The 27,776-nt window shown below is 46.3% G+C and overlaps 1 protein-coding gene and 1 pseudogene across 2 annotated transcripts; one reads left to right on the forward strand and one right to left on the reverse strand.

The window, feature by feature from the left end:
* Positions 1-1,860: 1,860 nt before the first annotated feature.
* Positions 1,861-11,898, forward strand: LOC102929425 (annotated as a pseudogene).
* Positions 11,899-15,648: 3,750 nt separating this feature from the next.
* LOC102948307 (olfactory receptor 51G2) lies at positions 15,649-23,246 on the reverse strand. 2 transcript variants are annotated; one of them, XM_027833557.2, is made up of 2 exons: positions 23,227-23,246; positions 15,649-16,564 (listed from the first exon to the last, which is right to left on the reverse strand). In XM_027833557.2, exons 1-2 carry the CDS (start codon positions 23,244-23,246, stop codon positions 15,649-15,651), a joined length of 936 nt encoding a protein of 311 aa, XP_027689358.2. The 2 variants fall into 2 exon arrangements, with proteins under 2 accessions (XP_027689358.2, XP_007071446.2); XM_007071384.2 differs by lacking the exon at positions 23,227-23,246 and having other exon boundaries at positions 15,649-16,584.
* Positions 23,247-27,776: the final 4,530 nt, after the last annotated feature.

A 27,776-nucleotide genomic window follows, 5' to 3' on the forward strand; every position in this document is an offset into this window, starting at 1 on the left:
GTCCATCTAGCCCCCTATCCAGTGGCCAGTTCCAGATGCTGCAGAGGAAGGTGGTAGAAGCTCTGCAATAGGCAGCTATGAATGACCTGCTCCTAGGGAAAGTTTCCCCCTGACACCCACTAGTTAGACATAGTTTGTGGTGTGAATCAAGAAAGTGTATAGCCCTTCCAAGACTCTTCTTTAAAAAATCCTCACGACTGTAATTGGATTTTCTGATTACACATATAAACATCCCCTCCCTCTTTGGATCCTGCTAAACTCTTGGCCCCTTTGATATCTTGTGGCTGGGAGTTCCGCAGGCTATGTGAGCATTGTGTGATTTTACAATTGTGACCTTCCCACAGACACCCTTTCTGGCCCTCCACTTCTGAGCGGGGCCCATTGTACCATGACAGGTGTATAAACACATGGCAAGTGCATGGTGAAAACAGTCATTGCATTTATCTGTCCTGCACTGAAGCTATTTATAAATGTGCTTCTTTGCATCATTATATATATATTCTTTATAATATAATATAATATAATATAATATAATATAATATTATATATATATATATTCTTTATTTGTTCCACTCTGAGAGTTCAAATTATGCCAATGCATGTTTGCAGTACATGGGATAAATTCTTAGGTCCAGGTTCTTAATTCAATAAAATTGACTTCAATCGCATTACTCCAGATTTACATGTGTAATTTTGATCAGAACTGGGTTCTATTAACTTTCCCTTAACTTAGGTTCCCATTAATACACTCTGACCCCCAAGAATCCCTCCACGGGAAGCTGGAGTGCGTGGCCTGGCCAATGTTGCCTGACTCCAGAGAGTATGATCATCCTACAAGCTTCCCTTCATCCGCACGGGACCGGCATCCTCTTCTCATCCAAATGTCTGTAGATATTTTTTGGTAAGTTACAGGTTAACACAGACAGTTACTTCAGCAGGGCAGAGGAGGGGATGGTGTCCCAAATGGGTGAATATGCAAACATTGGGTTTACACTAATATCCAGTTCAGTGTATATATACTTGAGCCATGGTCTGTAAGAGAAAATGGCATAAATTGCATACAACCACTATTACACTCCCCTTTCAGCTCTCTTCTCTGCCTAAACACAGACCAGCAGTTCTCTTCTCTCAGGCCTTTTTGGAAAGTCTTGTACAAGTCTTGCAGAGTGATTGAATGCACGACCCTGAATATAAGTGTTAGAAACAACTTCTGCTCAGTTACCAGGAGACAGGATCATACAACTGATAACTGAACAAAGAATCAAGAGCACAAACCCATTCTACACAGTATTTGGAATGCTTTTGACATACTTTCTAAGGAAAAAAACATTAAGCAGTAAAGTTTCCACTGTTCCTTCCTGTAGAGATTCCAACAAGTCTGCTGCTGGCTTTCAATATTCATTCATATCATGAAAGTTTGGTTTGTAATATTTGTATTACAATGAAAAGTTTTGGCACAATATTTACACATCTGTACTTTTGCACACATGTCAACCCATTCTTTCCCCTCTGATCTTCTCTCAGAGGCGACTTCTCAGGTTAGAGTGCAGCATAAAATGTCGCATCCGTTATCTGGATTTCTTCAGAACCTGAACAGACTGAGCATTTCAGCCCCTAGTCAGTCACTCGTCAGCAACCAAAAATCTAGTAGCTCCCCTGTCCCTGGGTTAATATCTGACGGGTTCTCCTCAGGTTCTGTTCTGTCAGTCTGTAGCCTGTATCCGGAGTGGTAACAGGCAATGGTATCAGAATAGAAAATAATCCTTCCCTGAGCTCTCACTCTCTAGTACAGAGTAACCCCAGCACCTCTTATTCACCCACGATGAGGGTTTGCAAGAAGTGGATTTCAAAGTCAAACACATGAGTATTCATGGAAATGCAACTTCATTTCCCACAGGTAAGTTCTCTCTCTCTCTGTCTCTCGCTCTCTCTCTCTCTCACTGTGTCTATATTCTGCATTCATAAAATCCGTAGTACCTGGGAACTGCATTGTGAGAGACATGGAGCTGAGCGGCCATAATCAATGTTTATGTTGAACCCAGTTCTTAGGATGTGTGCTGCAGAGTTATATTGGGTTAACTATTGGGATGTTTATGTTTTGGCTGTGTCATAAATATAAAGGGAAGGGTAACTACCTTTCTGTATACAGTGCTATAAAATCCCTCCTGGCCAGAGGCAAAGTCCTTTTACCTGTAAAGGGTTAAGAAGCTACGGTAACCTGGCTGGCACCTGACCCAAAATGACCAATGAGGGGACAAGATACTTTCAAATCTGGAGCGGGGGGGGGGAAAGGCTTTGGTCTGTCTGTGTGATACCTTTGCCGGGCACAGATCAAGGATGCAAGTCCTCCAACTCCTGTAAAGTTAGCAAGTAATCTAGCTAGAAAATGTGTTACATTTTCTTTGTTTTGGCTTGTGAAATTCGCTGTGCTGGAAGAAATGTGTATTCGTGTTTTTGTGTCTTTTTGTAAACTAAGGTTTTGCCTAGAGGGATTCTCTATGTTTTGAATCTGACTGCCTGTAAGATTATCTTCCATTCTGATCTTACAGAGTTGTTCTCTTATCTTTTTTTGTTCTTCTAATAAAGTTCTGTTTTTTAAGAATCTGATTAGGTTTTTTGGGTCTTAAAAATCCAAGGCTGGTTTGTGCTCATCTTGTTTATTCTCAAGCGTCCCCAGGAAAGGGGGTGTAAGGGCTTGGGGGGATATTTTGGGGAAATAGGAACTCCAAGTGGTCCTTTCCCAGTTCTTTGTATAAATCACTTCATCGTGGCAGCATACTCTTCAAGAACAAGGCGAAATTTGTGCCTTGGGAAAGTTTTTAACCTAAGTTGGTAAAAATAAGCTTAGGAGGTCTTTCATGTGGGTCCCCGCATCTGAACCCTAGAGTTCAGAGTGGGGAGCGAACCCTGACAGGCTGTATGGGGAGAAACCAGTCTGGCTCATCTTCGTTTAATAGCAGGCTGCTGGAAAACAAAGCAGGAAGGGAAGCAACAACTCAAGAAAAAGAAAGCACTTCAGGGAGGCGGAGAGACAACACTGGGGCTACAAGCTGAGAAGAGCCTGTTTCTGGGCTCCAGCCACGTTGCCGAGTTCACAGTGCTGAGAATCTCTTCAGACTGACAGGCATAGACACCGGTGGGGAAGTCTCAAGGCCCTTGGCCTGCCTGGGTCCCCCTCAGAGCAGGAGGGCTTGGGGTCAGAAGACTGTTGTTTGAAAACCCTCTTATTTTCCCCTGTTAGGCTTTAGTCCTGCTGTTTAGATTAAACAGTATTTTGGTTTGGGAAGGCTGGCCGGTCACTCGTCCTACCACTAGTCACGGACTTCCAAAGGGAAGAGTCACAGGTGCCGAACCCACTGGGACCTGCTCGGCAAGCATAGGCGACCCGCAGTGAACTGTAGCCCAGGGCCCAGTCTGAGGGGGGGAGGATCACGGGATCCAGCCCATGAGAGGGCTGGGTATGAGGCCTGACATCTGTCACTCAGAGACCAGAGAGGGGGCAGAGATGCAGGTAGCCCTGTAACTCTGAGGGGTATCTAGAGGGCAGAAATGCTGAAGCCCTCAGCCAGTCAGGAAACAGAAATATGCCCTATTAGATCTGTTACCACAGAGCAAAGCAACTCTGAATTCCTGCCTTCACAATCGAGCCAGAGAATAAAAACTTTGAAAATACATTTGCTGATAAAATTTCCAGGAGCAAATAAACCTGAGGCAATTTGGGACCTAGTCACTGATAATCTGTGCGGTCTCATCTTGCTCAGCCCCTAGCAGGATCGGGCCCAGAGCACATGGAACCTCTAAAAATGGGACCCCTGGAGAAATCCTGACTTGGGGCATCGGGGTTTTAACACTTTGAGGTTGCTTTCAATGTAAGACTTCTGTGTTGCTTGAACAGCCCACCATGGAGTATGTGCAGATGTGGGGGAGGGGTTCCCAAGCTGCCTAGCGCTGCCTGCCCTCCAGCCCCGTCACTGAGTCACCCCGACAGCCCCGCTGAGTTCTCTGCCGCTGCACAGAACATCTGCCAATGGAAACAGCTTCCAGCCTTTCCCCTCCACTTTGCATTTTAAAGATAGTGAAACCTGCCAACGTACCCAGTTCCTGCTCGAAGAGGAGCCACTGACACCAGAGGTCTTCACAGTAAAGGACAAGAAGTCATCGGAGAGGTTGCACAGGCACCAGGCAGTATCTGTTCAGCTAGGAAAGCATCTGTCTTTATGAAGTATGATTGCACATTTCCTTGGGGACCACTTGGCCATCAGGGAACCTCAGCTGCCTGGCTTAATGTGCATCAGCTGTAACCCTCATCATGGCCAATGGCAAACTGCAGGAGGCCAAATCACAGGGGACGTGCGGTGATGCTGCCCAGCTGGACTGCAGCTCCAGCCCTGCTGCAGGATCTACTCCTGGAATCTGGGCTTCTAGTCACAGGGCTACCTCGGGGGAGGCCGAGTTGTAACAATGCTGCTGTCACAGCTGTGAGCTTTCCATAATAAAATTAATAAATAAGTAAATTAATAATAATAATTAACAATAACATAGGACCAGATTTCTCCCCGGCAGCCCCCTTTCCTGCATTACAAACCCAGCGTACTGGCCAGGGAAGGGAGATTTCACAAGGCTCCCTACAGGGGAATTTCCTTTGGATCATTCCAGAAGGGGAGGTCGCTTCACTTCTCCCTGAGGAATAAACAGTGGGCCACAGGATCCAGGGATCCCCAAAGTTAGGCACAGAGCTCAGTGATCCACTGGCAGCTCGGCCCATCCACAATCTCTGGGCCTCCACAACTGCTCTAGGACCGTCTCCAGCTCCCTGCTAGCACAGGCTTAGCAGAGATGTGCTACCAGGCCTGTCACAGTAGCCACTGCCCGCAGGATCTGCTGAAGGGACATTGTACAGAAGGGTGGGGGGTGCACAGAGATGGGGAGGCTGGTTAGAGTAGCTGGGGGGCACAATAACCCAGCCCTAGACTGGTCGGGAGCTTTTGACCTTTCCATGCTCAGAGTGCAGCCAGAGACTCCGTCAGTGCAACCTCCATTTATGTTATGAGGGAGAAGCAGACGAAAAGCCTCCAGTTTCTCTTGGGGATCCAGGCAACTGCAGCTGGGCAGCATCATGGCAGCTGAGCATACAGAGAAAAATGATCCATTTTCTATGAAAACTCAGCCCAAAAAATGGAGAAAAAGGAAACATTTTAGTTTGTGTCAAAATTTTTCATGGGGGGAAAATCCTCTCTGTTTTCCAGACCAGCTCTAGCTCACCCCAAGCGCCTCTGTCTCGTGCTACAGGACCACACCCCGAGGTGGCAGCACTCGCCCCCCATCAGCCTCCCACACTCAGCACCCCCTGGATGTCTGCTAGGGTGGCTACACCAGCTCTATAGCAGAGGGAGTCCCTGGAAATGGCTTGTCTTCAGCAGCCCATCCATCAGTGGAACAATTTGTGAACATAAGAACGGCCATATTCTAGTCCATCTAGCCCAGTGTCCTGTCTTCTGACAATGGCCCATGCAGATACTTCAGAGGGAATGAACCAAACAGGGAAATTATCGAGTTATCCATCCCCTGTCGTCTGCTCCCAGCTTCTGGCAGTCCAAGGTTTAGAGATACCCAGAGCATGGAGCTGCATCCCTGACCATCCTGGCTACTAGGAACTCATTTAGTTCTTTTTTTTTTTTGGACCAGTTATACTTTTGGGCTTCACAACATCCTTTGGCAGTGAGTTCCACAGGTTGACTGTACGTTGTGTGAAAAAATACTTTCTTTTTTGTTTTGAACCTGCTGCCTCTTAATTTCACCGGTGACCCCTGCCTCTTATGAAGGGGTAAATAACACTTCCTTATAGACTTCCTCCACATTACTCATGATTTTATACACCTCTATCATTTCCCCCCCGAGTTGTCTCTTTTCCAAACTGAATAATCCCAATCTTTTTAATCTCTCTTCATATGGAAGCAGTTCCATACCCCTAAACATTTTTGTCATCCTTCTCTGTAGTTCTTCAAATTCAAACGTATCTTTTATGTGATGGGGCAACAGGAACTGTGATCAGTATTCAAGATGCGGGCTGCAGTACATTGAGTGCATGCTTTCAGAGAACTATCCACAATGACTCCAAGATCTCTCTCTTGAGTGGTAACAGCTAATTTAGACCCCATCATTTTATATGTATGGTTGGGTTTATGTTTTCCAATGTGCGTTACTCAGCACTGAATTTCATCTACCATTTTGTTGCCTGCTTAACCCATTTTGTGAGGTCTCTTTGTAACTCTTCGTAATCTGTTTTGTACTTATGTATATTGAGTAGTTTTGTATCATCTGTACATTTGGCATCTCTCTGTTTACCCCCTTTTTCCAGATCATTTATGAATATGTTGAACAGCGCTGGTCCCAATACAGACCCCCTGGGGGACACCACTAGTTACCTCTCTCCCTTCTGAAAAATGGCTATTTATTGCTGAGCTTTGTTTCCTATCTTTTAACCAGTTACTGATTTAGGAGAGGACCTTCCTTCTTGCCCCATGAGCTGCCCGAGGGCCCAGCAATTTAAAAGGGCCTGGGGCTCCTGGCCCCCGCTGCCGCAGTAGCCCCAGGCCCTTTAAATCGCTGCCAGAGCCCCAGGTGGCACAGGCCAGGCAGCACCGAAGGGCTGGCTGGAGGAGGCTGACCCCAGCCCCGCCCCTTCGGCCCAAGGCCCCACCCCGATCACCATATCGCACGTGTTTGTTGACCCCCTTAAAGAATTCTAAGAGATGGGTGAGGCAGGATTTCCCTTTGGAAAGCTGTGTTGATTCTTCCCCAACAAACTGTGTTCAACTATGTGTCTCATCGTTCTGGTCTTTACTATTGTTTCAACCAATTTGACCGGTACTGGCCTGTATTCCCTCTGAAGCCTTTTTTAAACATCAAAATCACATTAGCTATGTGCCAGTCGTCGGATACAGAGGCTGATTTAAGCCATAGTTTACATACCACAGTTAGTAGTCTGATTTGATCATTTGATATCTGAGTTCCATTAGAATGCTTCCATCTGGTCCTGGTGACTTATTACTGTTTAATTTATCTGTTTTTTCCAAAACCTCCTCTATTCACACCTCAGTGTGAGACAGCTCCTCAGATTTGTCCCCTAAACAGAATGGCTCAGGTGTGGAAAGCTCCGTCACATCCTCTGCAGTGAAGACTGATGCAAAGAATTCATTTAGCCTCCTGGCCACAGCCTCATCTTCCTTGAGTGCTCCTTTAACCCCTCGATCTTCCAGTGGCCCCACTCATTGTTTGACAGGCTGACCGCTTCTGCTGTACTTTGTCATGTTATTGACATAAACTGGGACCGTATAGATCATTGTTGCAACCAAGGTCCTGTAGTGGCACCAAATCTGGTATAAAGGAGGTCAGATAAGGTGTCTAAGACAAGGTTATGATTTGGTCATTATGATTGTGCTGTCTGAATGTGTGTATCATTTTTGTATTTGAAGTTATGAATATTGGCTATGTACTTATATCTCAATGTGTGTGATTCTAAGTAGCACCAGTGAAGCATTTGGCCAGCTTATTGAGAAGGGACTCTTCAGATTAAGTGCCCAATCAAGAAACACTTAACTGACAATGGACCTTGGGAGACTCCAATCCACATGAGAAGTCTTCCTGGGAACATTCAAAGTAGCATGTGAGCAATGGCTGCTCTCCCTGTAAGGAACTGAGTCATGCATGGACATGTGATTGCCCATGCTCCATTTTGCTGCTGTGATTTTCCACAGTAAGAACAAAGGGGTGTCCTTCCACATGGCAGAGGTTATAAAAGGCCCTGGAAACCCATCCATTTTGTCTTCAATCCGGCTTCTTACCTCTGGAGGAACATTGCTACACTGAAGCTCTGAGCAAAGGACTGAATGACCCATCCAAGCTGTGGATGGACTCCAGAGACTTGATTTGAGCCTGCAATTTATTCCATCACTGCTATAAGCCTGAACCAAGAACTTTGCCATCACTGTATGTAATTGATTCCATTTAACCAATTTTAGCTCTCATCTATATTTCTTTCTTTTTATGAATAAACCTTTAGATTTTAGATTCTAAAGGATTGGCAACAGCGTGATTTGTGGGTATGATCTGATTTGTATATTGACCTGGGTCTGGGGCTTGGTCCTTTGGGATTGGGAGAACCTTTTTTCTTTCAGTGGGGTATTGGTTTTCTTAACCATTCATCCCCATAAGTCTGCAGAAAGGAAGAATGAGGGGGGATTTGATAGCTGCTTTCAACTACCTGAAAGGGGGTTCCAAGGAGGATGGATCTAGACTGTTCTCAGTGGTAGCTGATGATAGAACAAGGAGTAATGGTCTCAAGTTGCAGTGGGGGAGGTTTAGGTTGGATATTAGGAAAAGCTTTTTCACTAGGAGGGTGGTGAAACACTGGAATGCGTTACCTAGGGAGGTGGTGGAATCTCCTTCCTTAGATATTTTTAAGGTCAGGCTTGACAAAGCCCTGGCTGGGATGATTTATTTGGGGTTGGTCCTGCTTTGAGCCGGGGGTTGGACTAGATGACCTCCTGAGGTCCCTTCCAACCCTGATATTCTATGAGTCTATGATTCTATGATAAGGAGTGGCTGCTGATGGTGATTCTGGGAAACTGGAATGTCTAAGGGAATTACTTGTATGACTTCTGGTTAGCCAGTGGGGTGAGACTGAAGTCCTCTCTATTTGGCTGGTTTGGCGTGCCTTAATAGTAAAAAACCCCCAGCCTTGGGCTATGACTGCCCTGCTCTAAGCAATTTGTCCTGAATTGATACTCTCAGTAGTGTCCCACCAGAGGCAGCATCGTTACACCCCACTCGTTGTTTGGCAGGCTGACCGCTTCGGCTGTACTTTAAAAAAAAATCGCTGTTAATTTTTGTGTCATTTGCTAGTTGGTTTTCAGATCTTCTGAACTCGGTACACAGTGTCACCAAAGTCCATTAAACAAGTCTGAGTCAACCTCCCCCCAGAATCATGAGATTGGTTTAAAAATAATGGGATTTAAAAAAACACTAATGTGGGGGTTCGTTTTTCAAGTGCCTTCGGTTTCTCAGCCTTTGGGGTCACCTGCTTCAGGTTTTCTAGCTTCTCTGCAACTCACTTTTTTAAATAAACTTTTTAAAGAAAGCTGAAAGTTGAGATTCCCGAGCAGTCTTGTGATCCCAGAATCTGGGGCTTTCAGACAGACAGGAACTAGTGCAAGACTCCCCATAAAATCCCAAGAGGGGGCGCTGCTGGCCGTCTCTCAGGCAGAGCACCCACAAACGAAGGCACTAGGGTTGGTTAGCGGACATTTCTGGTCACACAGTCCAGCAGTGGCAGAGACACTGTTTCCCTCTGCACTGGGCTACAGAGCCTCCTGTTGTAAGGAACAGGGTTACGCCACAGACAGCCGGACATAACAGTGACGGGCTCGGAGAGTCACTGTTTCCTCAGGCACAGCTCAGAGGGTCTCCTCCTCTTGCTCAGGCATGAGACATGCACACAACAGCTAAGCAAGGCCATGCACATTCTTAACAGAAAGGGGCATGACCCAAGCCCAGTTCCAAATACCTGCCGCTAGCTCTCTATTGGACCCAAACAACCCCCTCCCCCAGATCCAGCTACCCCCAAATCTGGTCATGATGGAAATTTGGATGCAGGGTGTGAGGTCTATCTCCAGTACTAGAGCAGCTTTCAGTGCTCATGGAGTGGGTGAGGGTCAGGATCAGACCGTGGAGCAGACCAGCAGGGCTCTGTTCAGCCAGGCAACACTCTCCAGACCCTTCACTCTCTGAAACCACGTCCTGATTCCCCCTCTTACTGCCGAGCTGCAGGAGGGGCCCGGAACTCCCTCGTCAAAGGGTGCTGTGCTAATGACAGGCCTCATCACCAAGGCGTGTTGGGAAGAGTTCAGGTTCTCCACCCACTGCCCCAAATTGTCCCTATGGGGCACACCGAGCTGAAATCTCTCTAAGGCACTTAGCTCTGGCCCCAATTATTGTAGCATCTGAGCACCTCACACTCTGTAACATGTTTATCAGCACCACACCCCATGCGGTAGGGGAGTGCTGTTAACACCACTGGGCAGATCCCAAGGCCAGAAGCCACCATTGTGATCCTTTAGTCTGACCCCTGCATAGCACAGGCCAGAGACCTGCCCCCAAAATAATTCCTGGAGGAGAGCTGTTCGAACAATACCCTGCCTTGATTCAACAATTGTCAGTGATGGAGAATCTACCACGGCCGTTCATGGATTGTTCCAAAGGTTAATTATCCTCATTGTTTCAAAAAATTACCCCTTAGATGCCGTTTGAATTTGTCTAGCTTCAGCTTCCATCCATTGGATCATGTTACAACTTTCTCTGATAGACTGAAGAGCCACATGCAGCTGCTTACAGACTGTGATCAAGTCACCCCTTCCCCTTCTCTTTGTTAAACTAAATAGATTGAGCTTCGTGAGTCTCTCATTAGGAGGCAGGTTTTCTAATCCTTTCATCATTCTCTGATCTCTCTGGACCCCTCTCTAATATATCACCATCCTTCTTGAACGGTAGACACCAGAATGGACACATTATGTAAACCAACACAACTATGACTTTCCACATTAATCCATAGCCTAACAATCGCCATTCTAAGTTTACAATGATTTAAAACCTCCATAGAACCAACCATAAACTTCTCTAATTACTACCTAGGGGTAGACCAAATTTCAGCTCCTTTACTAATCCTATCGTGCTGACTTACTCCTCTAATAATCTTAGCCAGCCAAAACCATTTAACCACTGAACCAACTTCACGAAAACGAACCTTTATCTTCACTATTATCCTACTACAAATCTCACTAATTCTAGCCTTCTCAACTACAGAACTAATCATATTTTTCATCACATTTGAAACCACACTTATCCCAACACTAGTAATCATCACACGATGAGGTAATCAAATAGAACGACTAAATGCAGGAACTTACTTCCTATTTTATACCCTTATTGGATCTCTCCCACTACTAATCGCCCTCCTATCCCTAAACACCGAAAACGGCTCCCTATCTATACATACGATACAACTAAACCAACCCACCATATTAAACTCATGAACCCATATAACATGGTGATTTGCACTACTAATAGCTTTTATAATTAAAATACCACTATATGGCTTACACCTATGACTACCAAAAGCGGGCGTAGAAGCCCCAATTGTAGGCTCAATAATTCTAGCTGCAGTATTACTAAAACTAGGAGGATATGGTATCATCCGCATTACAATAATACTAAACCCCCTATCAAAAACACTTTCCTACCCTTTCATAGTACTCGCACTATGAGGAGTAATCATAACTAGCTCCATCTGCTTACGACAAACAGACCTAAAATCATTAATCGCTTACTCATCAGTAAGCCATATAGGCCTAGTTATCGCTGCAACACTAACACAAACTCAATGAGCATACACTGGCGCCATCACACTTATAATCGCCCACGGCCTAACATCGTCAATACTTTTTTGCTTAGCCAACACAAATTACGAATGGACCCACAGCCGAACACTATTATTAGCCCGAAACATACAACTCTTACTCCCACTAATAAGCCTATGATGACTACTTGCCAGCTTAACCAACATAGCCCTTCCACCAACCATCAATCTAATAGGAGAATTAACTATTATTGCTTCACTATTTAATTGATCCAACATTACAATCCTAATAACAGGATTAGGAACCCTAATCACCGCTACTTATACCCTATATATACTATCCACAACACAATGAGGAGAAACACCCTCATACATCAAAACTATCCCACCAACCCATACACGAGAACATCTCCTCATATCATTACACATCCTACCAATAATCCTACTAATAATAAAACCAGAACTAATCTGAGGCTCCTTCCACTGTTAATATAGTTTCAAAACAAACATTAGACTGTGGCTCTAAAAATAGGAGTTAAAATCTCCTTATGAACCGAGAGGTATAATACAATAAGAACTGCTAATTCCTACATCTGAGATTAACCCCTCAGCTCCCTCACTATCCCCATACGAATGTGGATTTGACCCATTAGAATCAGCCCTCCTACCATTCTCAATTCGATTCTTCCTCAGTAGCAATTTTATTCCTACTATTTGACTTAGAAATCACACTACTCCTACCCCTACCATGAGCCATCCAACTTCCATCTCCAACTCTCACCTTTACCTGAACCTTTATTATTTTACTCCTCCTAACACTAGGCCTCATCTACGAATGACTCCAAGGGGGCCTAGAATGAGCAGAATATGTAACTAGTCTAACACAAGACAACTAATTTCGACTTAGTTAATCATGATTAAACTTCATGGTTTCCCAATGACACCATTACACTTCAGCTATCACTCCGCCTTCATCATTAGCATTATAGGCCTCTCATTACACCGAACTCATCTAATCTCAACTTTACTATGCCTAGAAAGCATAATACTGTCTTTATTTATTGCCCTATCAATATGACCTATCCAACTACAAGCCCCATCACTTATACTCACCCCAATATTAATATTATCCTTCTCGGCCTGCGAAGCCGGTATGGGCCTATCCTTACTAGTAGCATCCTCACGAACCCACGGTTCAGATCAACTACAAAACCTAAATCTTTTACAATGCTAAAAATCTTACTCCCAACAGGATCCCAGCAGTGCTCACACCAGGGCCCAACACAGAGGTAAAACCCCTCTGCCCCTACTCGAGATTCCCCTCTTTGTTCATCCCGGGTTGCACTCACTTTTTCATCTATAGCACCACACTGCGAGCTCGTGTTCAGCTGATTATGACCCCCAACTCTTTTTCAGTCACTGCATCTCAGGATTGGGTCCCGCATTCAGTAAGGATGGCCGGCATCTCTTGCTCCTAGATGGAAACCTCTACATTGAGCCGTATTAAAACACATGTTGCTGAGGCACGGAGGGACTAAGTGCGTTGCCCGAGGTCACAGAAGAAATCAGTAGAAGAGACTCTCCGCCCTCCCTGCGTCCTGAGGGGTGGTGACACAGGCTGGGGGCTGCTTTCGGGCCCCCCAACCCAGGGCAGGTGGAGGGTCTGGGGCTCCTCGCAGTGTCTCTGGCTCCCTGGATGGCTCTTACCATGGCCCAGCTTTGGATCCCAGCCTGGCCGGAGGCAGGGCCTTGGGGGAAGAGGAGGTAGGGTTGCCGGTTTTCTACTCACAGAAAACCACACACTCTTGTCCAACCCTCTGCCTGGCCCCTCCTCTGAGGCCCCATCCCTGCCTCACCCCTTCTCCAAGGCCCTGCCCCCCACTTGCTCCATCCCCCCCTTGCTCTGTCGCTCACTCTTCCCACCCTCACTCACTTTCTCATTTTCACCGGCCTGGGGCAGGGGGTTGGAAAGGGGGAGTGGGTGAGAGCTTCGGCTTTGGGTGCAGGCTCTGGGATGGGGCAAGAAATGAATATTTCGATATGCAGGAGGGGGCTCAGGGCTGAGTGTCACGGAGTCCCGGGCTACGGTCTGGAACTGCTCCCTACGGAGCCAGGCAGGACTCGGGTGAAGTTTCCTCTCTGGGAGCAGCCTGTCTGCAGGACACACAGCTCACACGGCTCCACCTTCCTGGGTCTGACCTCGGAGCATTCAGCCTCCTCTGCCCCTCCGTGCGCTTCCACAGCGAGTCTGCCCAGGCGGGGTCCTGGGGAAGCCAGAGGGTCCTGCCCCCCAACTCTGCAGTCAGACGTGACTCTCAGCCAGCCAGTAAAACAGAGGTTTATTAGATGATAGGAATACAGTCTAAAACAGAGCTTGTAGGTAAAGAGAACAGGACCCCACAGCTGGGTCCATTTTGGGGTGGCAGCGAGCCAGACAACCACGTCTGCACTTCACGCCTCGTCCCCAGCTAGCCCAAACTGACTTACCCTCCAGCCCCTCCTCCTCTCGGCTTTGTCCCTTTCCCAGGCCAGGAGGTCACCTGATTCCTTTGTTCTCCAACCCTTCAGCTCTCACCTTGCAGGGGGGAAGGGTCCAGGCCAGCAGTTGCCAGGAGACAGAGTGTCGGCCATTTATGTACACTGGCCCTTTGCTCTGCAACAATTACACCCCCTTAACCCACCCCCTAGAGACTGAAGAAATGCATTGGGGGAAACTGAGGCACCCCTACAGTATTCAGAGGAAACATTAAGAACAGTCCCACTTTGTCACACTGAGACAGTGTGTTGGGATGTTGTATCAGGTCAGGGCTCTGGCTGGGGATGTGGGCTCTGGGGTGGGGCCAGAGATAAGGGGTTCAGGGTGCAGGAGGGCCTCTAGGTCTGGGGGTGGAGCCAATGGGTTCGGAGTATGGCAGGGGGTTCTGGGCTGAGGCAGGAGGTTGGGGTGTGGGAGGGAGTCAGGAATTCAGGCTCCAGGCGGCACTTAGCTCAAGCCCCTCCCTGAAGCAGCAGCATGTCCCCCCTCTGACTCCTATGGGAGGTGCGGCCAGGTGGCTCTGCATGCTGCCCTGTCTGCAGACTCCACCCCCGCAACTCCCATTGGCCGTGGTTCCTGGAAAATGGGAGCTACAGAGCTGGTGCTTGGGGCAGAAGCGGCGTGCAGAGCCCCCTGGATGCCCCTATGCCTAGGAGCTGGAGAAAGGACATGCCACGGCTGCTGGGAGCCACACGGCACCAAGCAGGCAGGGAGCCTGCCTTAGCACTGCTGTGCTGCCAACTGGACTTTTAATGGCCTGGTCAGTAGTGTTGACTAGAGCCACCAGGGTCCCTTTTTCACCAGGCATTCTGCTCGAAAACCGGACCCCTGGCAAACCTAAGAGGAGGAGAAGGGGGTAGCAACTCAGGGGAGGTCACCCTACACTGAATGGGCTGGGCTGGGATAGGAGTTAGCCATGCCTCTGTGTGGAAGCTGAGGCCCATTTCCACCCCTTTGCATTGCTGGGGCAGCACAAATGGAGCAGATGAGGAGGGAATCTGGGCCTGAGACTCTTGCCAGGACGCCTGTTTGTCAGACCCTCACTCACACACGCAGCTCTGCCCTGCCTCGATAGGGAGTGGGCTCAGCAAGCGTGTGGTGTGCAGAGCCGTCAACAGGGGTGGTGGGGGTGGGCTGCCTGAGCGGCCTTTCCTGGCATGGCCTCTGACATGACTCAGTCACAAACACCTGGCTGAGGGCGTGGGGGAAGGGTGGGTGTCCGTGCCCCTTGAATAGCCCCTGTCCACAGCTGGTGCAGGAATCATGGATCACACAGCTCCCAGAGCTCAGCTTTTCTCATGGCCCCTGGATGTTTAACCAGAGACGGGAGAGTGACAGGCCAGGAGTAATGGGAAACAACATCCACGTCCCTTCTCTTTATTGACTGTATCAACAGGAATTCTGAGGTCGGAGCAGGCACTGATATGGCTCTTTATGGGCCAATATCCCACCGGTCCCCTGGCTATTGACGAGAGCAAATGCTGCTGCCTGCCTTGGTCTCCTTCCCCCAGTGTCCTGTCCTCCCTCACCAGCCGCTCTCCCACCGCTCCAGACCTTAGATCCCATCTGAACCTTTCCCTACAGAGTGGAGATCAGTAGCTCTTGTCCTCCCAGATGCAAGTGTCCAGGATGGAATAGGTGGCCTGTGTTTTTTGTCTCCCATATCACCAGTGCTGGAGCCTGGTGATGAACTGACCCTTCACTTGACAAACACCCTGATTATCCTCGCACGAAGGTGTTTGCTTTTCACGCTGTACACAATTGGGTTCATCAGGGGAGGGACCACTAGGTAGACATAGCCAATGAGAATTGGAAGCAAGGGAGAAGAGTTCTTCGCGAATCTGTGTATCACAGACAAGCCGAGCACTGGCACGTAGAAGAGCAGGACGGCGCAGAGGTGGGAGACGCAGGTGCTCAGGGCCCTGAGGCGCTCCGCGTGGGACGCGATGCTCAGCACTGTTTTGAGGATCATCACATAAGAGAGGAAGATGAGCAGCGAGTCCAGTCCTACCGTGGAGACTGTAACAAACAAGCCATAGATGCTGCTGACACTGATCTCTGAACAAGCGGCCTTCATGACCTCCTGGTTTATGCAGTAGCAATGGGAGAGGACACTGGTTCGACAGTATCGGTAGCGTTTCAGGAGAAAGGGGAGTGGGAATATTACGGCCACCCCTCTTAGCACAAACACTAGCCCCATCTTGGCTATTCTTGATGGGGTTAAGATGGAAGCATATCTCAGCGGGTTCTGGATCGCAACGAAGCGGTCAAAGGCCATCAACAGGAGTATGGAGGATTCAGTGAACGAAAATGAGTGGATGAAGAACAGCTGGGCAAAACAGGCATCAAGGCTGATCTCCCTGGAGTTAAACAAGAATACGGCCAGTGTTGACGGTATGGTGGATATCGATAAACCAAGGTCTGTGACAGCCAACATGGAAAGGAGAATGTACATGGGCTCATGGAGGGTTGGATCTGTTTTTATAATGAACAGAATGACTGAATTTCCTAATATTGAAATAACATATATTAAGCAGAAGGGGATGGAAATCCAGAGATGGACATGTTCCTGCCCAGGTATCCCGGTGAAAAGTAACATTGCAGAGTTGAAGTTGGTGTCATTGACAGCTGACATAATGTACTGGACAGGTCAGAGGAGTTTTGAACTTTCCTTCCTAAAAGGAGAAAGAACAGGAGACTAGATGATATTTAACAAGACATCATTCTGCTCTGAGTGCAAGTCTAGAGATTTTCAAGAGCTCAAGGAAGATCAGCAAAAACATAGTCTTGGATTTACACCACCGCTAGGAAGATAGGCACTGCCAGACTGGATTAGACCTGTAGTCCATCTATCCCAATATTCAGTGGCCACCATGAGATGCTGCAGAGGAAGGTGGAAGAAGCCTTGCAGTAGGCAGCTATGAGATAACCTGCTCCCAGGGAAACTTTCCCCCTGTCACCCACTAGTTAGACATATTTTGTGGTGCAAATCAGGAAGGTTTAGAGCCCTTCCAGACTTTTTTAAAACAATCCTCATTCCTATAATTGTATTTTCTGGATACCCATATAAACATCCCGTCCCTCTTTGAATCCTGCTAAACTCTTGGTTCCATTGATATCTTGTGGCTGTGGGTTCCGCAGCGTACTTGAGCATTGTATCGTGACCTTCCCACAAACACCCTTTCTGGCCCTCCACTCCTGAGTGTGGCCCATTGCATCATGCCATAGCAAATGCATGGTGAAAACTTATCTGTGTAGCCCAGTGGACCAGCTTATCTCTATTACATACACTGCTTTTCATTATATTTTGCTTTATTATATTCAACTGTAATGGACCCTACAGGCTCGTATCCTGTAAGACATTGTCTTCAGCAGTTAGCATGAGGCCTGACGCCTATGAACTTTGGCATAAATAAACTTAGGTAACCCACAAGTTATGGGGAACTGGAAGTAAAGTGTAGGGAGGGGAATTTTATCCATAACGCTATCAGCCAACCATAGAACATGAACAGACACCAGCTTCTGGAAAGTTTTGGATGGAACATCTGACCGCAAAAGTGCCATGACAATGAATTGAGGTATATGATAATGGGGTGAAATCATAAATACACTAACCTATAGAAGAAGGACACCTTAACATTGGTAAGGGAAGGATATATGTATAAGGAACAGGGGAGAAACCCCTATTAAATATGCATTCAACATGCTAATGTAAGCGCTCCATATTATAAAAGTGGCATCCCAGGGCAGCAGGGGAGAGAGGTAGACCTTGGGAGGGGCCAGAATGATGGCCACTGGTGAAGATGAGAATGGTGACAGTGATGAGGAAGATAATGGCTAACATTTCAGGTTGTTCAGCAAGGGATGGTGTCAATATGGATATTCAGATGTGCTATCTGTATTATCTCTATCTACCTTACCGTGTCTGTGACTTTGCTAAATGTATTAATAGATTATTTATTTGTAAATATAAAAAGTTCCTATAGTGTGAGTGTTGCACCTGGGCACATCAGGGTTCCCAACCATATGATCACTTTCATAAGAATCTGACCGGGCCTGATCTTGGGACCAGAACCTGTCAACCCTCAAAGTGATAACTGAGAATTTTATTCATAATCTTTAGATCAGGCTACATCTGTCCTGCATTCAAGCAATTTATAAACATGGAGTGGTTCATTATATATATTCTTTATCTTCTCCACTCCTGAGAGTCCAAATTATGCCACTGCCTCTTTGTAGCACATGGGATAAATTCTTAGGACCAGATTCTGAATTCAGTAGTATTGACTTCAATGGTTTCACTCCAGATTTACATGCGTAAATTCGATCAGAACCGGGCTCTATTAACTTTCCCTTTCCAAATTCTCCCAGTGATGCTCTCGGACCCCCAAGAATCCCTCCAAGAGAGAAGCTGAAGTTCTTTGCCTGGCCAATGTTGACTGACTCCAGAGAGTTCGTTCGTCCTATAGGCTTCTCTTTATCCTCACAGGACCTGCAGCCTCTCCCCATGCAAGGGTCAGTTGATGATTTCAGCCATGCTCGTGTAACAGGTGACAGGTGTAAATTACATACAAGCACTATTATGCTTCCCTTTCCTGCACCTCAGCTCTATGCTTTGCTGAAACACTGATGAGCAGTTCTGGTCTCTCAGGACTTTTTGGAAAGTCAAGCATGTGTATTGCAGAGGTATTTTGTGCCTGAATGTACGTGTGAGAAAAAGCTTCTGGTCAGTTATCAGGAGACAGTATCGTCCAACTGTTCACTGAACAAAGAGTTAATAGCACAAACCCATTGCACACAGTATTTGGAGTACTTCTAAAATACTTTCTAAAGCAAAAGTTATAACATTTACACATATATGGTGTAGCTCACACGTAAACCCGTTCTTTCCCCTCTGATCTTCCTTCAGAGATGATTTCTCAGGTTGGAGTGGGACTTAAAATGACTTTGACTTTGTCCTTACCCATAACTATTTTACATTTGGGGACAATGTATACCTTCAGATCAGCGGCACTGCTATGGGTACCCGCATGGCCCCACAGTATGCCAACATTTTTATGGCTGATTTAGAACAACGCTTCCTCAGCTCTCGTCCCCTAACGCCCCTACTTTACTTGCGCTATATTGATGACATCTTCATCATCTGGACCCATGGAAAAGAAGCCCTTGAGGAATTCCACCATGATTTCAACAATTTCCATCCCACCATCAACCTCAGCCTGGTCCAGTCCACACAAGAGATCCACTTCCTGGACACTACAGTGCTAATAAACGATGGTCACATCAACACCACCCTATACCGGAAACCTACTGACCGCTATTCCTACCTACATGCCTCCAGCTTTCACCCTGACCACACCACACGATCCATCGTCTACAGCCAAGCTCTGCGATACAACCGCATTTGCTCCAACCCCTCAGACAGAGACAAACACCTACAAGATCTCTATCAAGCATTCTTACAACTACAATACCCACCTGCGGAAGTGAAGAAACAGATTGATAGAGCCAGAAGAGTTCCCAGAAGTCACCTACTACAGGACAGGCCTAACAAAAAAAATAACAGAACGCCACTAGCCGTCACCTTCAGCCCCCAACTAAAACCCCTCCAACGCATTATTAAGGATCTACAACCTATCCTGAAGGATGACCCAACACTCTCACAAATCTTGGGAGAAAGGCCAGTCCTTGCCTACAGACAGCCCCCCAACCTGAAGCGAATACTCACCAACAACCACATACCACACAACAGAACCACTAACCCAGGAACCTATCCTTGCAACAAAGCCCGTTGCCAACTGTGCCCACATATCTATTCAGGGGACACCATCACAGGGCCTAACAACATCAGCCACACTATCAGAGGCTCGTTCACCTGCACATCCACCAATGTGATATATGCCATCATGTGCCAGCAATGCCCCTCTGCCATGTACATTGGTCAAACTGGACAGTCTCTACGTAAAAGAATAAATGGACACAAATCAGATGTTAAGAATTATAACATTCATAAACCAGTCGGAGAACACTTCAATCTCTCTGGTCACGCAATCACAGACATGAGGATCGCTATCTTAAAGCAAAAAAACTTCAAATCCAGACTCCAGCGAGAAACTGCTGAATTGGAATTCATTTGCAAATTGGATACTATTAATTTGGGCTTGAATAGAGACTGGGAGTGGCTAAGTCATTATGCAAGGTAGCCTATCTCCCCTTGTTTTTTGTTTTTTGTTTTTTTTTTCCTACAAACCCCCCCCCCCCCCCCCCCAAGACGTTCTGGTTAAACTTGGATTATTGCTGTGCACATTGTAAGATGAGCTATTGCCAGCAGGAGAGTGAGTTTGTGTGTGTGGTTTTTGGAGGGGGGTGTGTGGGGGGGAGTGAGAAAACCTGGATTAGTGCTGGAAATGACCCACCTTGATTATCATGCGCATTATAAAGAGAGGTTTCAAAGAGGGATGGGCTATTACCAGCAGGAGAGTGAGTTTGTATGTGTGTGTTGGGGGGGGGGGGGGGAAGGGTGAGAAAACCTGGATTTGTGCTGGAAATGGCCCTACTTGATGATCACTTTAGATAAGCTGTTACCAGCAGGAGAGTGGGGTGGGAGGAAGTTTTGTTTCATGGTCTCTGTGTGTATATAATGTCTTCTGCAGTTTCCACGATATGCTATGCATCCGATGAAGTGAGCTGTAGCTCACGAAAGCTCATGCTCAAATAAACTGGTTAGTCTCTAAGGTGCCACAAGTACTCCTTTTCTTTTTACGAATACAGACTAACACGGCTGTTACTCTGAAACCTGTTAAAATGTAGTGTCTGTCATCTGGATTTCTTCAGACCCTGAACAAATTGCAAAAAGAAAAGGAGTACTTGTGGCACCTTAGAGCCCTCCCCCTCCCCGACGTTCTTGTTAAACCCTGGATTTGTGCTGGAAATGGCCCACCTTGATTATCATACACAATGTAAGGAGAGTGGTCACTTTGGATAAGCTATTACCAGCAGAAGAGTGAGTTTGTGGGGGGGGGGGTGAGAAAACCTGGATTTGTGTTGGAAATGGCCCACCTTGATTATCATACACATTGTAAGGAGAGTGGTCACTTTAGAGAAACTATTACCAGCAGGAGAGTGAGTTTGTGTGTGGGGGGTGGGGGGGTGAGAAAACCTGGATTTGTGCTGGAAATGGCCCAACTTGATTATCATACGCATTGTAAGGAGAGTGATCACTTTAGATAAGCTATTACCAGCAGGAGAGTGGGGTGGGAGGAGGTATTTTTTCATGCTTTATGTGTATATAATAAGATCTTCTACACTTTCCACAGTATGCATCCGATGAAGTGAGCTGTAGCTCACGAAAGCTTATGCTCAAATAAATTGGTTAGTCTCTAAGGTGCCACAAGTCCTCCTTTTCTTTTTGCGAATACAGACTAACACGGCTGTTACTCTGAAACCTGAACAAATTGCAGCGTCTCAGCCCTCATTCAATTGTTTGCCAGCAAACAAAAGTCTAGTAGTTCCCCTGTTCCTGGGTTCATAGCTGACGGGTTCTCCTCAGGTTCTGTTCTGTCAGTCTGTAGCCTGTACCTGGAGTGGTAACAGGCATTGGGATCAGTATGGAAAATATTCATGCCCTGGGCTCTCACTCTCTATTTTTCAACGTTTTTCATTTGTGGAGCCCTAACAAAATTTCAAATGGGGGTGTGAATACCTTTGGAAATCTTAGACATCGTCTGCAGACCCTCAGTGGCCCACAAATTACAGACTTAAACCAATGGTCTAGTACATAGTAACCCCAGCACTTGTTATTCAGCCACAAAGAGGGTTTGCAGGAAGTAGATTTCAAAGCCAGGTGCATGTGGAACTTCATTTCCCACGTGAAATAGTCTACTGCTCTCTGACAGTCTATGTCCTGTATTTGTAAAATCTGCAGCAGCCGGGAACGCATAGTGACAGACATGGGGCTAAGCTGCCACAATGAATGTGTATGTTAAACCCAGGTCTGGGGATGTTTGCTATAGAGCTATATTCGATTAACTATTGGGGTGTTGATGTTATGGTTGTACTGGGTGAAACCAGTCTGGCTCACCTTAGTTTCATAGCAGGCTGCTGGAAAATAAGCAGGAAGGGAAGCAATAGCTCAAGAAAAGCCATCTCTCAGTCAGCACTTCAAGGAGGTTGAGAGACCCCACAGAAGCTACAAGCTGGGAAGAGCCTAGTTCTGGGCCCCAGCCACATTACACAGCTTATTTTGCCATCACTGGGAGTCTGTCCAGAGGTGGGGCAACTGTTACTGAAAAGCTCTTCAGACTGACAGGCGCAGACAGCGCTGGGGAAGTCTGAAGGCCCTCGGCCTGCCTGAGTCCCCGTCAGAGCGGGAGGGCTTGGGGACAGAGAAGAGAACAGACTATTGTTTGAAAACTCCCTTGTTCTCCCTACTGCTGAGATTAAACAGTATTTTGGTTCTCGAAGGCTGGCTGGTCACTCGTCCCACCACTAGTCACAGACTCCCAGAGGGAAGAACCACAGGTGCCGAGCCCACTCGGACCTGCTCGGCAAGCATGGTCGACCTGCAGTGAGCTGTAGTCCAGGGCCGAGTCTGAGGGTGGGAGAACCATGGGATTCCACCCCATGAGAGGGCAGGGTATGAGGCCTGACATGTGGCACTCAGAGACCTCAGAGAAGGTAGAGATGTAGGTAGCCCTGTAACTCAGAGGGGTATCTAGAAGGAAGAATTGCTGCAGCCCTCAGCCAGTCAAGAAACAGAAATATGCCTCAACTGACCTGTCACCACAGAGCAACGCAGCTCTGAATTCCTGCCTTCACAATCGAGCCAGAGAATAAAATCTTTGAAAATACATTTGCTGATTAAATTTCCAGGAGTAAATAAACCTGAGGCCATTTGGGAATTAGCTATTGATATTCCATGGGGTCTCCTGTCACTCAGCCCCTGGCAGGATCGGGCCCAGAGCACACGGGACCCCTAGAGAAATCCTGACTCGGGTCATGAGGGTTTTAACACTCCGCTTTCTGTGTAGCTTGAATGACCCACAGAGGAATCTGGGCACATGTCAGGGAGGGGTTCCCAAGCTGCCTAGCGCTGCCTGCCCTCCAGCCCCTGCCAGTGAGTCACTCTGACCGCCCCACTGAGTCCTCTGCCGCTGCACAGAACATCTGCCAATGGAAACAGCTTCCAGCCTTTCCCCTTCACTTCGCATTTTAAAGATAGTGAAACCTGCCAACGTACCGAGTTCCTGCTAGAAGAGGAGCCGCCAGAGGTCTTCATCCTAGAGGACAAGGAGTCATCGGAGCGGTTGCACGGGCAGCAGGCAGTATCTGTTCAGACAGGGAGGCAGCTGTCTTTATGAAGATGCCGGCACATTCCCTTGGGGGCCACTTGGCCATCAGGGAACCTCAGCTGTTTGTCTTAGTGTGCACCAGCTTTAACCCTTGGATCGTTCCAGTAGGGGAAAAACTTCTCACCTGTCAGGGTGGTTAAGCACTGGAAGAAATTGCCCAGGTATGTTATGAAATCTCTATAATTGGAGATTTTTAAGCTCTATAATTGGAGATTTTTAAGAACAGGTCAAACACCGGTCAGGAATGGTCTATATAATACTTAGTCCTGCCACAAGTACAGGGGACTGGGCAGGAGCTTTTGACCTTTCCATACCCAGAGTGAAGCCATAGACTCCGTCACTCCAAACTTCATTTATGTGACGAGGACGAGGCCAGATGAAAAGCCTCCAGTTTCTCTTGGGGATCCAGGCAGCTGCAGCTGGGCAGTATAGTCATAACTGAGCTTTCAGAGAAAAATGATCTGTTGAATGGGTGAAAAGGAAACATTTTAGTCTGAGTCAAAATTTTTCATGGGGGAAAAACCTCTCTGATTTCCAGTCCAGCTCTAGCTCAAATAATGCACCTCTGTCCCTCGTGCTACAGGACCACACCCCTAGGTGGCAGCACTCGCCCCCCAACAGCCTCTCCCACCCTCAGCACCCCCCTGGACTTCTGCTAGGGTGGCTACGCCAGCTCTGTAACAGAGGGAGCCCCTGGAAATGGCTGGTCTGCAGCAGCCCACCCATCAGTACCCTTTCCAACTCCAGTATAGTGAGATGGGGCAACCAGAACGGCAAGCAGTATTCAAGGTTTGGGCATACCGTGGATTTATATGGAGGCAACATGATATTTTATGTCTTATTTTCTATCCCTTTCCTAACCGTTCTTCACATTCTGTTAGTTTGATTTGGTTTTGGTTTTGGTTTTGGTTTTGGTTTTTGACTGCTGCTGCACATTGAGTGGGTGTTTTCAAAGAACTATGGGTAATGGCTCCAAGATCTCTTTCTCGAGTGGTAACAGCTCATTTACACCCCATCATTTTGTATGTGTAGCTGGGATGATGTTTTCCCACGTGCGTTACATTCCGTTTGTCAACACTGACTTTCATCTGCCATTTTGTTGCCCACTCACCCAGTTTTGTGAGATCTCTTTGTAATCTGTTTGGGATTTAACTATCTTGAGTAATTTTGTCTCGAGTGGAAATTTTCCCACCTCACTGTTTACCCCTTTTTCCAGATCACTTATGACTGTGTTGGACAGCACGGGCCCCAGTACAGATCCATGTGGGACACCACTAGTTACTCCTCTCCATTCTCAAAAATGACCATTTATTTCTGCCCTTTGTTTCCTATTTTAACCAGTTACTGATCCATGAGAGGACCTTTCCTCTTAACTCATGACAATTTACTTTGCTTAAGAGCCTTTGGTGAGGGACCTTGACAGAGGCTTTCTGAAAGTCCAAGTACACTGTATCCACTGGATCCCCCTTTCCTACATATACCAAGAGCCTTTTTAAAAAATCAGCATTACATTAGCTCTCTACCAGCCACCTGGCACAGAGGTTGATTTAAGTGATATGTTACATACCATGGTTAGTATTTTTCAATTGAATATTTGCGTTCCTTCAGAACTCTTAGGTGAATCCCATCTGGTCCTGGTGAATAATTACGGTTTAATTTGTTCCAAAAACCTCCTCTAACGATACTGTGGGACAGTTCCTCAGATCTGTCACCTAAAAAGAATCAGGTGTGAGAATCTCCCTCATATCCTCTGCAGTGAAAACCGATGCATTTATCCTCCCTGCAATAGCGTCATCTTTCTTGTCTGCTCCTTCAGCACCTCGAGTGTCCAGGGGGCCCACTCACTCTTTGGCCGGCTTCTTGCTTCTGGTGTACTTTGAAAAAAAATTGCTGACAGTTTTTGTGTCTTTTTCGAGTGGTTCTTCAAATTCTTTTTTTGGCGTGCCTAATTCTACTCTTACACTTGACCTGCCAGAGGTTATGCACCTCTCTATTTTCCTCAGGACGATTTGACTTCCAATTTTTAAAAGATGTCTTTTTGCCTCTAATCACCTCTTGTACTCTCTTGTTTAGCCACAATGGTGTTTTTTGGACATCTTCCTGGGGTTTCTTCTGTGGTGGTGGTGGTTATTTAGTTTGAGCTTCTATTATGATGTTTTTAAATTATTTCCATGCTGCTTGCAGGCACTTCACTCTTGTTACTCTTCCTTTTAATGTCCGTTAACTAACTACCTAATTCTTATGTAGTTCCCCTTTCAGAAGTTAAATGTTACCCTGGTGAGCTCTGTTGATATTTCCCTCCCTACAAGGATGTTAAATTGAATTACATTATAGTCACTATTACCAAGTGCTGCAGATATATTCACCTCTTGGACCAGACCCTGTGCTCCACTTAGGACTAAATCAAGAATTTCCTCTCTCCTTGTGGGTTCCAAGACTAGCTGCTCCAGGAAGCAGTCATTAGTGGTACCTAGACTTTTCTCTCTGCATCCCGTGCTGAGGTGACATGTATCTAGTCAATACAGGGATAGTTGAAATCCCCTATTATTATTGGGATTTTTTATTATTGTAACCTCTCTAATGTCCCTGAGCATTTCACAGTCACTGCCACCATCCTGGTCAGTAATATATTCCTATTGCTATACTCTTATCCAAGCATGGAATTTCTATCCATATTCTATGGTTCAGTTTGATTCATTTAAGATTTTTCCTATATTTGACATTCTCTTTCTTTCACACATAGTGACACTCCCCGACCAGCACAACCTACTCTGTCATTCCTAGTCTACATTTTGTGCCCTGGTATTACCCTGTCCCCTTAATTATCATCGTTCCATCACATTTCTGTGATGCCTGTTATATCAATATCCCCAGACCAAAGGAGTGGTGGCAGATGGTGGGAGTAATGTTCATGGCTGTAAGGCGTTTTTGGTATTTATACTTGCCCACAAGCACAGATTTCAGCCCCTGGAATAAACCCACCCCACCACTTCACTTCACATTCCCAAGAATACATCCCGCAACTTCCTCCCTGCCAATGTACAATGCTCCTTCTTTGCCACCAAGGCCAATTTTTAGTGTCTTTTGCAGTTAGGAATTCTTGGATCTTGGTGGTTTCAACAGAGCAGGTGTTCCTTCTTCTCTCTTGGAACAGTCGTGGTTTTGCATATACAGGGGAGAGGTTACTAGCATGTCACCCTATAGTGCTTTGGTTTCTTTAGCAAATACTGAATGCAGGTTAGCTCTGTCAGTGGACAAGGGAGAGGTTACTAGCACTTTACCTTGTCCTTTTCCCTGCTGTCCAAAAGGAGGAAAGAAAAAAAAACCCAGAAGGAGGGACAGGCTGATCAGTAGTCGAAGTGAAGTCATCTCGAGGTGGAGGGGTCTTTTTGCAGTGAGAAGCATGGGTCCAGGCAGTCAGTCCTTGGCACTTCACAGTGGTGTTGGTAGTTAGCAGGACTTAATAAGGGCCTTTCCAGCATGGGGCCAGAGTAGTCTTTTGTTGATGGACCTTTATTTAGACCCAGTTACCTGGTTTTAACAAATGGCAGGTTTGCTTAGGATCCTTGGAGCAGGACTTCTTTCACCTGTAAATACAGAGACCTCACACATTTCATTAATGTCTGGCAGTGTTTTACAGATCTCACAGCTGCTTGGGCACATTAAAGCCCTCCTCTTTCTTGGCTGTTAGCCAAATTCTAGCTGTGAGTAGTGTCCTTGGGCAGACCAGCGTCTTATCTTTGGACCGAGCCTGCCAGCTACAGCGTTGAATTAGCTTGTCCTTTGTTTTATTTTTTTTTTCTTTTTGGCTTTTATTAACCTGCAAAGGAAACTTTTATTTTTTACTTACACATCTTTGTTTAAAAATGAACACATGTACATTGCCCATTATACAGCACTTTAGTTTTATTGTTTAATGTATGCTACATACACCCTTTTAGGAAAATGACTTTATTACAGAGCTTTGGAGCAACAAGCCAGGACAAGCACACCCACTTTTGAGGAGTCCACTTGGTACAACCTCTGGTGTCCAATAGCTTTCCTCCCTCCCCAGCCATTTGGCTAGAAATTTGAGGTAGCCATAAGGATCCCATGTATAATATGGGGAGTGGGTTAACCTTTCATGTCCTTGCTTTTAAAGATTGTTGGTGTGCAAATTTTAACAACATTTTTTTTTAATTAAAAGATCTGGCGAATGAAATTTTTTTTTCTTACTTAAGCAAATGTATTAAACTTTGGTATATTACTTTTTTTTATATTATTTAAACACTTTGTATTTCAAGTTGAATAAAACAAGTATCTGCATTTTGATTTAACCCTTCTATTTAGTTTTAAACTAAACTGTTCTATGAAAAATTAAACACAGCAATTTTGGCCACAAGACAAACATCACAAGACAGGACATAGAACACAGAACAGAATTCCTATTGTGCCAGTAAATTCATGAGATGTTGAATTGCTTTTCAGCTGGCATCAG

This window comes from Chelonia mydas, chromosome 1 (genome assembly GCF_015237465.2).
Source record: "Chelonia mydas isolate rCheMyd1 chromosome 1, rCheMyd1.pri.v2, whole genome shotgun sequence".
In the NCBI taxonomy this organism is placed as follows: domain Eukaryota; kingdom Metazoa; phylum Chordata; order Testudines; family Cheloniidae; genus Chelonia; species Chelonia mydas.

Excerpts from the sequence above, each read along its gene's own strand:
- LOC102948307 (XM_027833557.2), bottom strand. The coding sequence starts at position 23,246 with ATGACTCCTTGTCCTCTAGG. Across the intron at positions 16,565-23,226 it reads ATGACTCCTTGTCCTCTAGG|CAACTTCAACTCTGCAATGT; the intron begins ATGAAGACCTCT and ends TGTCAATGACAC.